At 35.3% G+C, this 15,050-nt stretch overlaps 1 protein-coding gene across 1 annotated transcript in view; it reads right to left on the bottom strand.

Annotated features, from left to right (window-relative positions):
• Mgat1 (alpha-1,3-mannosyl-glycoprotein 2-beta-N-acetylglucosaminyltransferase) overlaps window positions 1-15,050 on the bottom strand; it is a 328,989-nt gene that overhangs the window by 67,680 nt on the left and 246,259 nt on the right. Inside the window, exon 9 of the mRNA XM_090400969.1 lies at window positions 14,581-14,685. Within this exon, the coding sequence (XP_090257095.1) occupies window positions 14,581-14,685 (105 nt within the window). The remainder of the gene's footprint in view (window positions 1-14,580; window positions 14,686-15,050) is intronic.

Genomic DNA, 15,050 nt, shown 5'->3' with positions numbered 1-15,050 from the left:
TTAATCTGGAGGAAAATTGTTGATAGGAAGTTTGTAGTGATGTAACTTTTCATGTAGAAGCTACCATAAGATCCTATTCTCCTCCCCCCCCCCCCCCCGACAGTATTTGTCAGGAATTTAATGATGATATATTAAATTCCTTGTTTCATTTTGATTATTACTGCTCTTTAGCAGTAATAATCAAAAGAAAAGTTTAAAGTTTTGTATATTGTGTATGTGTGGAGTTACACAAAAGTATTTTTCAGATTGTGTTGCTGATTCTGCTTTGATAAGGATGTCCCCAGAATGGAGAGTTTTTTTTTTTTTTTAATACTTTTGGAGATACTGCCAACCCTTCTAAACTCTTCTGGATGAAAAAAAAAAAGTGATATTTTTTAAACTGGATGTTCCCTTGTTGAATGTATGTATGTGTTTGTTGCTGTCGATGTTTTCTGTTGATGATGATGATGTAATAGTTTCTGAACTTTGTTCACACTCAAAGGAAATACAAATCATTGAATTTAAGTGTCAGTATTAATATTACTGCTTCAGTGCACCAGCTCCCCACCCATCACAAATGGAATCCCACTCTCTGGCAAGCAAGGATTGCACTTGGGAATGAAACTAAGGCGACTCTAGACAACGATACCACAGCAATCCTTGGGTCTTGTCCCTGCACAGTGGGGAAGGGGGGGGGACTTACTGTAATATCACTGACCCTTGAAGGCCCCACTAGACAAATGATACTGGATGGGCCATTCAGGACTGCTTATCTTGCAGAAGCAGACCAAAGTAGTATGAAACTCTCAGGATCCCCCTTTCTTGATGTTCAGAGCATGTTAAACATGGTAGCCAGGTGTTGGAGCTGGATCCCAATGATGGTGAACTGGAAGATATAGTAAAAAGGAATCAGGAGAAGTAGAAAGGAGAATATGGAAAGAAAACTACAGCATGATAAGGGCCATTACTATCACTGGGAGGTCCCTTCCTCCATGAACAAGCACCTCATGAGAAGTGAAGTTCACCAATGTTTAAGAATAAATAAATTAACTTCAAGATGTGATCATACTCAGGGGAAACGTTTAACCAGATTAACTCACATTCACAGCTGTATCTTAAGCCATACATTACAACTAACACAACATGCAGGACAGTTCTAACTGTAGACCTGCATATAAATCAAGATATATACAACATATTTTTGTATTTAAAAACATATATGTAGAAAAATGAAATTTTTGTTGAATATGAGTCACAAGAACTTGCCTCTGTTCCAACCAAATCTGCTGTTTGTCTTGGCCACAGGTTCAGATCATGATAAAGACTGCATTTGTGGCAAACGTGTGGCAAATTAAGAAATTCTGAAGAAGAGTAAGATTGGTAGGTTAATTTCTTGGAATTATGGCAGAATCAGAAAATTAAGCAGTTGCATATTCTTCTAGCTGGCTTACCAGTAGCATGTGTAGCATGATTAAGGATGAGAAGGCAAGTGTGAGGTGGCGATGGAAGTGAAGTGAAGAGAGAAAATTTAAGCCTATTTTCAAGTGCCAGGTGGAAAGATGGTCAAGGGTGTGCAGCAGCTGTCTTTCTCTGACTGTCATATTACATGAATGACAAAATGTGGTCAAGTCGTCAGCAAAGATGGTGCTGCTTATAGTAGGATGAAGTCTGTTATTGAGCTAACTATCAACAAACTACATGATACTTAACAGAGAAACTTGTGGGACTCTCTCTGGAAGAAAGGTTCACAAAGAGTAGGTCTGCTCACATTTGGCATGTTTAATTTTTTTTGGGTCTTTTAGTATACCCAACTTCTAAGATGAGTCATATGCTTTTCTATGTCAATGCTGATTGTTGTTTAGGAAAACATCTCTAATGACTACTTCAAGGTGAACTAGGTGATCTAACATAGAATGATTTTTCCCCCTGAAGTCAAATGCCTTGCAGTTCAAGCAAGAACTGCTGGCCAAGGCTATAGGAAAGATAACCTGTGTTGGAATTTTTTGATCCTTACCTAGCTTTGGAAAGACAACAATAGTATATGTAAATATACTACATTTACAAAGAAATTAAACAGCAAAGCAGTTTAATTTCTTTCTTCTTGAAGCTCTGTTGTTCAAAGAGAACAAAACTGGAAGTTTTTGTACTATTTTTTAGAAAAAGAAATTCTGAAGAAGAGTAAGATTGGTAGGTTAATTTCTTGGAATTATGGCAGAATCAGCAAATTAAGCAGTTGCATATTCTTCTAGCTGGCTTACCAGTAGCATGTGTAGCATGATTAAGGATGAGAAGGCAAGTGTGAGGTGGCGATGGACTTAACATCTGGTAGTGTGATTGGAGATCTGAAGGTTTAATGGGGTTGTGTCAGTGAATGTTGAGTGAGGATAGAACATGGGGGGAAGGGGGGGGAGAGCAGAAAGTATGAAAAATGGGTAAGGTGCATGACGGGAGAGTTAACTTCACATTAGGCTAGCCAATGTGTGAGGTAAATAAGAACAGAAGTGAAAGTTATGTGAATGAGAGAGGGAGGCAAACCAGGAAAATAGAGAATGAGATGATGTGTGTGTGCACATATAGAAATAGAGAGAGAGAGAGGTGAGAGAACGAGGAGGAAGAATATTGGAAGAGAAAGAGTGAGGGATATAGGGGAAAATGGAATGAATGGATCTGTGAAGGGGGGGGGAGTGTATGGAGTTGTAATTCAAGGTGTACACAAAACAGAATGTTGGAAGAGTGCTTGTCTAATGGAACAACAGTGCGTGTGTGAGAGAGAGGGAGAAACTGGCAATGAAGAAAGGTGAGAATGTCTCATTATGAAGGCTTCTGTGGTATGAGGACATGAAATTGTAACGTCAATATTAAACCACATACAACTTGATAGGAAAAATTGTTTATTCAGAAGCTCAACTGATTTTGGGAAAAAAAAAATGTTTCACATCATTATGATATAATAGTGAATAAAATAGAAAATTAAGCTACAAACAGGTAATGATCACAATATAAATCTTTGACACTTATTGGTTGGCAGCATTATTCATGCCACTGGCTTCCACATGTGCTAGCTTTATGAGAGAGGATATTATGATATTATACATACTTGGTATAATATGTCTTGTTTCTTATTGCACTATTGTGGATGTGTTATCATTTCCACTGACTCTTTGAATGCTCCTCTCGAGTAAAAACTATAATCTACAGGGTTCAATTCTGTCTGCTACCAGAATATGTTTGGTCTTAGTTGCCAATCCTGATTTACATTTTCTTTCCTTCTCCACATCCCTGAAATGTTCAGACATGTGTATCTCTCCAGACCTACCTGTCTGTCCTATGTAACACAACCCACAGGTAGGTGATCTTATAAATGCCAGATTTGTGTGGTGGATGGTGAGGTTTAAGAGGCCTAAGGAAATTAGAAATTTTATTGAAGTGTGTGGGGGGGGATTACTGCTCCTCTGAAAACTTTATTATGTTTATTTGGTTATGTGAGGGTTGATATAGGATTCTGTTAATCTGTGTTCTGTTATAGTAATTTCTTATAAGATGGAACTAAGGAAATCATCTCTGGAGATTTTACATGCTCTATCTCTTAGGGTTCGTATAATGCTAGTTTTTAGCCCCAGATAGTGATGGGATTTGGCATGCAAGTATCAACCAGTATGAGCTGGTTTCCTGTAAACTGAGTAACTGAGTTGGTTTTGCTCAGATACCTCTATGAATGTGTCTAAAAATGGTAATCATCTATTAAGTTCTAAATCAAAAGTGAATTTGATCCAAGGATGAATGTTGTTTAGGACAAAGACAAAAATTTGTACTTGTTTAGTGGAACAAAGCCAAATGATGAAAACATTTACATATCATATTCCAGCATGGTTGGCAGAGTGGCTAGTGCATCCAATCTCCAGCCCAAGCACTGCAGGTTTGACCCCACCCCCAGACATGGATGTTTGTGATTGTTCTAATTCTGTGTGGAAAGAGTATCTGTAACTCTATCTCTTATTCTAGCAGAAGACCATTCCTAAAACTATGAGGTACAGGAGTAACCAAATGGCATTCAGTGACATCCGATATGAATAATTAACATATTTAGTGTTGAAGACTATAGCCACTTCCTTCTATACCTGATCATTATTGCCTAAATATAACATCTTGTACTTATTTGATGAGTCTAATCTCCTCTTTCTTGTTGATCTGATATTTCTCCAATTTTTCTACTAGTTCCACTTCTGTTGATGCCGAGTTGGAATTTGTTCAAGTAGCTGAATGTTCGCAGCGGTTCCCTGAGAAAAACAGTTGGCAACTGTTTTTGTTTAACTGGGCAATGCTCCAGCTAACATGAAATTCCCACATGTACCATCATCTTATTTTGGTTGGCTAAATCCCAAATTGCTATGTCATCCTTGTTCATTTGGTATTTATGTAGATCTCTACTAATAAGGTGCACCATGGGAGGGTGAGGATTGGGCATTAAGTCAGAAGACCCAGTCAGTTCTCTACATTCTTTAAAAGGCTACATGGAAAAGAAAAATATATAAACCAGATGGGACTGAAGGCTCTGTTCTGCTAATATCTATCTATGCAAAAATTTAGAGAATGAAGCATTCAATACTGCTATATTTAAACCAATAATCTTGCTATGCAATAGATGTGTCTTTTGCTGTTTGGACCTATGTTCAGGACATGAGATTTTTTTTTTTTTTTGTGCACTTAACAATGAATATCTGAAAATACAACATGGGTGGGCTAAGGATTTTCTTCTTTTTTTTTTTTTTTATAATTAATTTTTATATTTGTTTTAGAAATAGGGGGTATTAAAGGTTATCCTTATTTCACAGACAATTAAATATATAGTCACTTTGAAAGTTTTGAAAAACTGACCACAGAACTTATGAAAATACAATCATTGGCATCAGAGATGTCTTAGCTTGCACTACTTAAAAGACATGAGTGTTGCCCAAGTGACTGTATATTTGCCTTTTATTACATGGATGCTTGGACAGTGCTGGTGTCTTTCAAGCAGTGCATTCTAAGACAAATCCAATGCTGGGGATTGTATTCTCATAGGCTTTCTTGGTCAATTTTTTGAAACTTTCAGTTTCTATATTTATGTGGCTATAATATATGGATGAATCTTTAATATCTCCTATTTCTATTTATTTTGCATCACTGAATTGAAGCATCTTGTCAAATCTTTTTAATCTTTATTATTTTTAACATAATCCATCCAGAAACCTGCTCTGAGACCAAACATGGAACTTTTTTTTTTATGCCACTTAATAGGCCTCCAAAGGCAAATGCTGGTCTTGAAATTTGTGCTTGCTCTTGTTATTATTCAGGGAGTAAGAGGTGTGATTAAAGTCTGATTAGCAGAATAATGAATTACTGACCATTTAAAACTATATATTTAGAAATTTATGTACATTTATTTAATCATACAAATACAACATTTATTTTACAAATGAAATTCTATCTTTTTCAATTTAGCTACTTGAATGCAAATTCTACCTTACGGTTCTTCTCTATGAACTTGTCAATAACATCGTCATAAAAAGTTGGTTGTAACTTAATTTTCCCAAGCAACACGCAAACTTGTAAAGGCTGGCTGAAGCTCACTGGCTAGAGCTACTCTGACTGCATATGGCCTGGGCCTGTGTTTAAGACTACGTGAAGGGAGTAGAAATAGCTATGCGAGCGCATGAAATCACAGTGTGGAGGCGAGGACCTGGAAGCTCCGACAACCGAGCAAGCATCGGCCTTCGATATAAAATGCAAAGCTCAATTATTGCTGCGCAAGCTTAAGACATCTTCTGTGTACAAAAATAAAAGCCTAAATGAAATGCTTATAAATGCATGCATTTATTAACAAATAAATATTACGTCTTTCTCAAGTAATGACTTGTGCAGCAAGCATGGAGAATTCGTCCCTGTAGGCTTCCAATTAGCAGGCAGTAGTCTCACACCAGAAATCTTAATTCTGATAATTGTATCAGTGTAGACTGCATCCATTGTGGATGTACCTCTCCTAAATTCCATTTGATAATCTTTTATATGTGGTAAGTTTGCTTGTGTTGCTATATCTCAATACGGCTATTAACCTTTATCTGGTCCCTTTCGACTAAAGGTAAAATAGCCGGTCTCACAGAGGTAAGAGTTTTTTTTCACCTGGAATGGAAACGCAGGTTTTTTGTCCCTCAGAACAGGCAAATCGGGCAGTAGAACACACAAGGGATAACTACCTTATCCTCGTATTACAGTTAGGAAATCCAAGGATACTTGGAAGGCTGTGGGTGCTTAAATGCCTGTTAAAAGCCACTGATAATCATGATGATGAAGTATCTCTCCAGAGATTAAGATTTGGTTGAATAACTGGATTAAATAATGGAATTAAATAATTCCACACTTCCTGAACTATATCACTATTTCATCTCTATGTGGGACTCTGTTTTCATTTGTCTGATCTCAGCATTTATTTCTACTCTTAACCCTTTCTGTCCTAGTGATTCCAATTGGAATCACTAGGGCAGAAAGATTCCAATTGGAATCACTAACTGTCTTGGCTTTCGTAGCCCATATTATGTGGCAAATGATTCCAATTGGTATCGTATGTCGTAGTTCCATTTCTTTAATATAATAGCAGGTATGTATTATACGTATAAATCTTACCAATATCGGTTTTTATGACTTAGTAGAATAATATGCATATATTGGATTATAGAGTATAAGCTCAGAAGTTGAATATTTACTACCAAACATAATGATTCCATATGGAATCAGTCGGTCAGAATTCCTATCCTGAAATGCATTTTTCATCAAAATACTTTATAGTCTTGCTTTTTTAGACCTAAAGACAAAATAAATAGAAAGAAAAATTGTTTTCATTTGGAAAAAAAAAATTCAGGTCAGAAAGGGTTAATATATGTTTTTTCATTGTTAGCTTTTGCAAAATTTTGTGTCAAGTGATTGCCCATGTTCTGTATATAAATTTAGTATCATAATAATTACATGCATTCTAACATATCTGCTCTTTTTTTTTTTTTTTTTAATCTTTATCTTGCTTCTCTTTATTTAGATGTGATTTTATATATTAACTGTTTTGTAGTTTTCATGTAATTTGTAATTCAAATTACATTAATACTACAGTTTGCCTTCTTTTGATTCCACAGGTGTGTTATTTCAGAAGAAAGATAATTATTATGAAGCATTTTTTGTAATGTTTGTTTTATTGCATTTAATATTGCTTTTCTCCCAAGTTTTTCTGAGTTTCTAAAAGGTTAAGGCTCCTCTTTCATATTTTTTTTCCCTTAAAACATATTGCGTTTTGAAGTCTTAGAGATCTTTTCCTGTTGGTGGTTAGTGCTAACAGTATAACCAACACCGTAGGAAAAAACAAACATGTTATCTATTGAGTTGCTAATTTTTTTTGGACTTCAACTTCAGAATTCACAGTTGGGTAGTTGCAGAAATGATTCAGATTGTAACTGAAGAAGAAACTAATGTCTTATAATGATACCCTCTGGAGTTTGATTAAAGGAAGATAAGTTAGATTAGATGGAATTTTAAAATGACTGTTTCCCAAATCTTTGCCAAATTAACGCAGCCATACTTATTGTGAGTAGCAAAAAGTACTTTATAGCCTTTGCACTGATTAAAAAAACGATCTCTCAGATGTGTAGTCATCCGGGGCATGTTAACAAATCTGCTGATTTGTTGAGAGTAGACTAAGCTGCAGGCATGCAGAAATTTATGAACTGTAAGATATGTAAGTAGATGGGGGGGGGGGGAGTTACAAGTAGCATAGAGATTAGATATGTGGAAAAACTTCACTTTTTCACTTTTTGCTGGCCCAGTTGACTGAGCAGTGTTAGCATATATGTTCTCCAAATACTGCCATGGACATGGATATTGAATGGTTGTCTTATCTTTTAGATGGGAGATGAATTTCATCACCTCCCATCATCAAAATCATCACAACTTCATCAGCAGAAATCTTTATTGATCTTTACAGACTTTAAACATACATCTGACTCAAGCAGAATAAAAATGATCTGAAATATTAAAAAAAAAAAAATAATAATAATAAAAGAGGAAAAATACTATTAATTGTTGTCATTATAATAGCATCTCCATGAATACCCAGGACTAAATGTGAACTCTAAACAATCCATCATCTACAATACTTAATACAACAGCCAAACACTATATGATCCAATCTATACTGTCTAACTACTGCCTAATAATATCTTTCAAAATCGTAAAATACCTCAGTGTAGCCTCACGGGATGTACAGGATACCATGATGGTACTATACGAATGGTTTACATTATCACTAACTTCCCCTGACAAATTTCCTTCAAATCAGTCTGTTATCTGCCAGGACTCCAATATTATCAGATCTTATACTTCAGTGTTCTAAAGCAGTTACCTGCATCTTGGTTATCCTCTTGGACTCTTTCTTGTCATCTTGGCATTAAACACCTGCTCTGCTAAGCTTTCCACTCCTATTCTTTTTTCTGTATATTTTGTGCTAATTTGGCATTAAACACCTGTTTTGCTGATTTTTCCACTCCCATTCTGTTCAATGACCATGTCACCCAAGATCAGCTCTACTCACGTATTACTGAATGCTAACAATCTCAAATTACTTTCGGATATAAAATAATTCTGCCATTGATGGCAATTCTTCATTTCCCTATTTTTTTTTTTTTCCTTTCCAGAACTCATATCTGTGGTCCCCATCTCTGATAAACTGCTTTACTTATAACCCAGCTCAGATACTTAAATTAAAACTGGCTTGAACACTTGTATACTGCTAGTTTACTGTTCTAATTAATTTCTCTTATTCCTTCTTCTTCCTGTCATGGATTTTAAGGCATGTGGCCTGTTCCAGTCTCCTGCTACTGTTTACTTGGTCTTCTAATTCTTCTATTTTCATTTATGTTATATCCATATAGTATTTTTAGCAGTCTGCTATCGTCCATTTGATTTAGATGTTCTAACCATTTTTGTTTATATTTAATACGAGGGTGGTCTGAAAAATTCTCGGCCTCGACCATTGATGACAACACTATCTGCAAGATTTTTTTTTTTCTAAGTTGGTACATCTGCCATAAGCATCCACGTGAAATCGCAAGTCATTCTATCAAGTAGTTTGTTTTATACAGCTGTCTGAAGCAAAAGTGTTGTCTGTATCCTTTGAAATGGATAAAACTGAGTATTGTGCGGTTATAAAATTCTTTGTAAAAGAAGGTTTAACGGCAAAAGAAATTCATTTGAAGTTCATAAAAGTTTATGAGCACTCTTCTCCTTAAAAAATGGGCTGCTGAATTTAAATGTGGCTGTACCAGCCTTGAAGATGTTCCTGCGATCTTATTATTGATCAAGTGCACGATATGGTATTGGATGACCAGCAAGTCAAAGTGCGTGAAATTGCTGAGACTATAGGCATCTCAAAAGAATGTGTAGGATAAATTTTGCGTGAAGAATTGCAAATGAAAAAGCTTTGCGCAAGATGGGTGCCGTGCTTGCTCACAGCAGATCAAAATTTTGCTTCTAAAGTCTTGTAATTTAGCTATTTCTGGTAACCCTCTTTTTTGTTTTTATTATTTTTCCTATTTCTTTGTCACAGTTTTGTAGTCCTCTTTTTCTATTCAATTTACCCTTAATTCCAGAATTTTCTTTTGTTGGTATTTGTTTCAGATTTTCCTATTCCTCTTCTGTCATTTGATTCATGTATGGTTACTGTTTTTAAATGACTGCATTTCTGATACTGTTGCCTAGTATGGGGATCTTGTAACAAGATATTTGGTAACTAGGTTGATTATTTTTACTTTATACTTTTCTACTTTATTTATTAATTTAGCCATTTTGATTTAAATCCAATTTTTGTCAATGCCATATAATGATCAGAGTTTAGTTCACAGCCTTTATACACTTTTACATCTAGGATTAACTCAGCTAATTTAAAATTTGTGATATCATAGTCAATAACTGCCTTGCATCCTCTGACTGACCATGCATATTTATGCATTTATGTTCAAATACAGAGTTCATTATTCACATATTATTATAAATGACAAAATCTTGCAGTTTGTTCCATTTTGATTACATGTATCTTCACTAAATCTCCCTATGTTTGTTTTGTGTATTTACTGTTTCCTATTCTGGCAGTTAAATTCACTGCTAGTAGTAAATAGTCTGTCTTCTTTTTCTCCCTCTTCTGGTGCACATGCCCTGATTATTGTTATGTGACCTCTTAATGTTTTGAGTAATTTCCACTTTCATGGTATATGTATTGCAGAAGTACTCAATTTGGTTAAGGAATCAAAATTTAAGAGTATAATATCAACTACATAAAACAAAGAGTTAAGATTAATATATTCAATTTTGATATAAGATTTAATGGTGCTTTCCTTCAATATTTCCACTTTTTTTCAAAATTTCCTAACACATTTCTCCATGTCTGGTATTCATTTTCTACTCTACTGTTAAGATCTCCAACAAGGTCCAGCTTTCCTTTTTCTTCTATATGCTGTCTTCTCTGCTGACTCAAAAAATCCTTTCACTTTTTCTTCCTCAATAATACCTTCTGTTGGACCACAGGCACAAGTTTTATTGTTCAATTCCCTGATGAGAATTGAATCTACTCTGCTGTCTGCACACATTATTCTACTTATTGCCTGCCATTCAAGAAGATTATCTTCATGTTTGGTGCTGAAGACTATAGCCACTGCCTCTCTTTCCTGATTATTTACTGTCTGAATATAACATCTTGTAGTGGTTATTTACACGAGCTTTAACCTCTTTTTGTCTTCTTTCTTTCAGAAGTACCAATTATATTGACATGGTGTACATCTCTAATTCTGACAGTTTGACTCTTTTCCTATTGACAGGACTTGTTTATAGTGCCTATTTGGAATTCTGCCAAATCTGCAAAGAGTGAGTTGGTTTGTCCATGACTTTATTGTTAGCCATAGTTTTCAAATTAAACAGCAGCAGCCTTGTTGAACTGGAAAATATTCCAGCTTGCATGAGTTTTCATCTTTTTGTACCATCATTTTGAATTTTGCCAATACAGAAGACAATTTGGTCAGCTAAATCCTCCAGCCAATCCTTTTGCTCAGTGTCAAGGTCTCACCTACTAACAGAATGCATGACAAGAAGGTGAGAATCAGATATTAGGTCGGGAGGCCTGTTGGTGTTCTCCACATTCCTTAAAGAGCTGGGTGGAGGGTTTCTCCCAGCAATCCCTAAAAATACAACCTGGAACAAAATTAGAAAATTCTCCCCTTTCTTTGCATGTGAATGCAAGGAAAGAGGAGAATTTTCTAATTTCTATTTTTGAACTAACCACCGAAAGAAACATTTTAAATAAAATGAAATAAAATTACTGATGAAATATGTTTATATTTCATCAGTAATTTTAAATTGCATCTTCATAGTTAAACTATAATAAATTTAGTTTAATCCTTTATCCAAGTGTGAGCAAACAAAGTTTGCGCCTGAAAGTATCTTCAGGACTGGGGTAAGGTGGTACAACACCTTATAGGTAGAGATGACTTGCATTCGCAGGTCATCTCTACCTACAGGAGTTGCCAAATGGTGTGCCACCCTTTTTTTTTTTTAATAAATTACTCTGGATTTAGAGAAAGATGTTGAAAGTTTATTTTTCACTTGGTTAGAGTATAATAAATTTAGTTTAATCCTTTATCCAAGTGTGAGCAAACAAAGTTTGCACCTGAAAGTATCTTCAGGACTGGGGTAAGGTGGTACAACACCAGGACAACTCGTTGCAAAGGTGGAGCAAGCTACCAACACTCCTGTGGGCCTGGCTCCCACTGAAGAGACCTCAATAAAGGTCGAAACTAGTCTGGGTAGTGGCCCTTCCCTTAATGCATAACAATAGACATATCCACAAGGAGATGTGTTTTGCATTATAGGCGATACTGAGACAGGAGTGTTGGTAGCTTGCTCCACCTTTGCAACAAGTTGCCCTGGTGTTGTACCACCTTACCCCAGTCCTGTAGATACTTTCAGGCGCAAACTTTGTTTGCTCACACTTGGATAAAGGATTAAACTAAATTTATTATACTTTAACCAAGTGAAAAATAAACTTTCAATAGTTAAACTAATACAAAATTACCGAGTGTATTATACTTGACAAGAAATTATGTCCAAGTGTTAGTAAACAAAGTTTGAAGTATCTTCATGACTAGGCAACTTGTATAGAGAGATTTTTGATTTCACATCAACTGCCTTAGTATTCCATTATGGAAAGGGCTGCTACTCAGACCCAGTTTCAACTTTTATTGAGGTCTCATTGGTGGAGCCAAAATGAAGAAGATATCAAGGTTGAATGAATACTGAATTGATTAAGGCACAAACATACATACCATGCTCTTCGAGTTAACAGGTTTCCAGCTGATTCTGTTGAGACTATGTAGTGAAATGTCTGTATTTACCGCTCATGTGAAATTAGGGTTTTTATTTATTTTGTCCTTTTCTTAGAATAATTAGTTTTTTTTTTATAATAACATTACTGTTAATTTTCATATATTTACAGTACAGTCATCTCTCGACTTACGTCAGGATTCCATTCCATCTGGCAGGACATAAGTTGATACATTAAATCAATAGAGTTATAGAGGTTAGGGACTTAACCGTAATACCATTTTGATTTTTAAACCTTATAAAAGGGTCTGGTGGCATATCTTTGATCCTCTGTGGTGAATATTCCATTCTTTTCTTTTTTTTTTTTTTTTTACAATAAGAGGATTTTCAGAAGTCTTCAGAAGTGAGACCATAGCATTTTTTCTCTTAGATTCAGGCAAAAAGAGATAATGAGCAAGTTATATTTTTCAGAGATGTCATATTTGCGAGTGGACAGGACTGACATACATCCCAACTGACACGTTCTTTACAGTTGCCTTCTCAGCTTAAGAGGGTTTAGCAGATGTTGCTGCTCCTGTTCTAGAACACCTCTCTTCACCAGATATGTGATACATTGCTGTTTTTAACAAGTGTATCTCTTTCTTGTTCTTCCACCTTTGGCATGATCAGGAATATGTTGGATGATCTCCTTCACAGAGAATTTTGGTGTTTTGTTCTTACAGTCTTCATATTCTCATATGAGAATATAAAGAATATTCTTACAAAGAAGATTCTCATATTCTTTACTGTCACATTGAGCACAGAAGGTAGTAGAGCCATGACTGGCAGTTCTGACATTTAAGGCATCTAAGGGGTTTGTGATATAGAGCTGTACTAGACAGTTGAGATATCCTGCTTTGACAGATGGTGGTTTTGGGTTGTTGATGGTAAGGATAACGTTTCTGGTGGGAACCAGATGCCCATCCATATGCATCAGGATTTTGCATATGGATGTCACTCCTTGGTCCTTGAACTCCTTTCAGAGGTTGTGAGTAATAGGCAGCCTCCTTCGATTATTCCTTGACTCTCTGGCAGTCTTGTTATAATGAGACAAAGAAGAATAGAGCATATTACAAAACAAGACATTTATATCATAGCCACTTCAAATTTATAGCTTTACTTAAAGAATTTTGTAAGGAATTCTCTCTCTCTCTCTTTTTTTAGCAATTATTTGTCCCTGCGAGACCTGATTGCTTACATGACTGTAAAAATCCCTTTCCACAGATTTCAAATCCTCAGGAAATTTCTTCTATACTTAATCCTACATTTTTTTTATTGCTTTTATTCAAAAAACTAAAATATTCTAAGTTATCCTGATAAATTTCACCGATTTCACTACTTTTGGACCTGCCACTTAAAAAAATTTTTTCCCGATGGATTTCATAAATCTACTATAAGCATGTCAAATTTCAAATTTTCACAAATGTAAAGAAGAAATTTTTCCCACATACAAAAACTTCACCTCTGGAATGGCCAATTAGGTTATGAAAACAACTGGTTAAGTACATGTCAAAGAATTAGAGTGTTTGTAACCTTTAAATTCCTTAATATAAACTGACTGTAAACATATAAGCAAAGTGGATATTAGATCCAGCATTATTTCAAAGCTGAATATAGAAACTATGAAAGTTTCTTAAGGTAAGTTGACCAGAGAGCTTACGGGGATACATTCCTCGGCATTCACAAATTACCTTAGTATAGACTACTTAAAAGAAAGGTGCAGGCCAAGCGGCTATACATTCACCTTTTATTAGTCCATTTTGATAAGGTTTCACTGGCCTGACAGCTGTTTCAAACTGGCCGGTTCTCTTTAGAGATCAGGCAGAAACCTTAAGAGAGCAAAAACTCTCAAACACCACTGGGAGAATCACTGAATTGAAGAGTTTAGCCTTTGCTTATATAATTTTGCATCACCAAACTGAAGCCTTTGGGCTCTTTATTTTAGTGATTGTAAACATTTAATCTACTGGGTTTTCAATTATAAAATTAAGTGTATTTATGATTTAAAAAAAAAAAAACTGCATATCTGAATTAATTTGGTACTAAAGATGGCAAAATGATTTTGTGTCTCACAAAATAATCATTTATTAATAGTCATTAATAGATGATTATCATAAATAAATGATTAATAAATGATAAGCATTTTTAAATGAGAGAAAATAAAAATAATTTCCATACTTGCTAACACCAATTTTTCCAAAGGTTTTTGTGCGAGATAATTCTGGGCGGATGCATGCACGTTCTCTTCTCTGAGATGGTTGCCTTATCCAGTCATCCCAGAATCTAAAATAAAATTAGAAGAAGCTCAAAATTGAAATTCATGAATAATAATATCAACACTTACCTTTATTCACTACAGTTAATCAATTAACTGGTAGCAATATGATATCGACTAGTGTTAAAATAACATTATACCAATAATCACTAGGTGGCAGATCCTTTATAGCCTAGCAAAACACCTTGCTAACTGGGGCTTGAAATGGCTGATGCTATGTTTGGTCACCATAGCAAAGATTCTAGCTGCTATTGGCGCTATCCCAAACATACAGTGGAGATTAAAAATCTCCCATCTTTGAGGGTACAGACAGTAAAGCAGTTTCGCAGGCTGACTGACCATCCAGCAGAATATGAGACTGAACCTGGTGGTA

Source organism: Typopeltis vanoorti, chromosome 11 (genome assembly GCF_054136105.1).
Source record: "Typopeltis vanoorti isolate ZY-2024b chromosome 11, IOZ_Tvanoo_1.0, whole genome shotgun sequence".
Classification (NCBI taxonomy): Eukaryota; Metazoa; Arthropoda; class Arachnida; order Uropygi; family Thelyphonidae; genus Typopeltis; species Typopeltis vanoorti.
The sequence above is the reverse complement of the archived record's forward strand: the minus strand, read 5'-3'. Positions and strand labels throughout refer to the sequence as shown.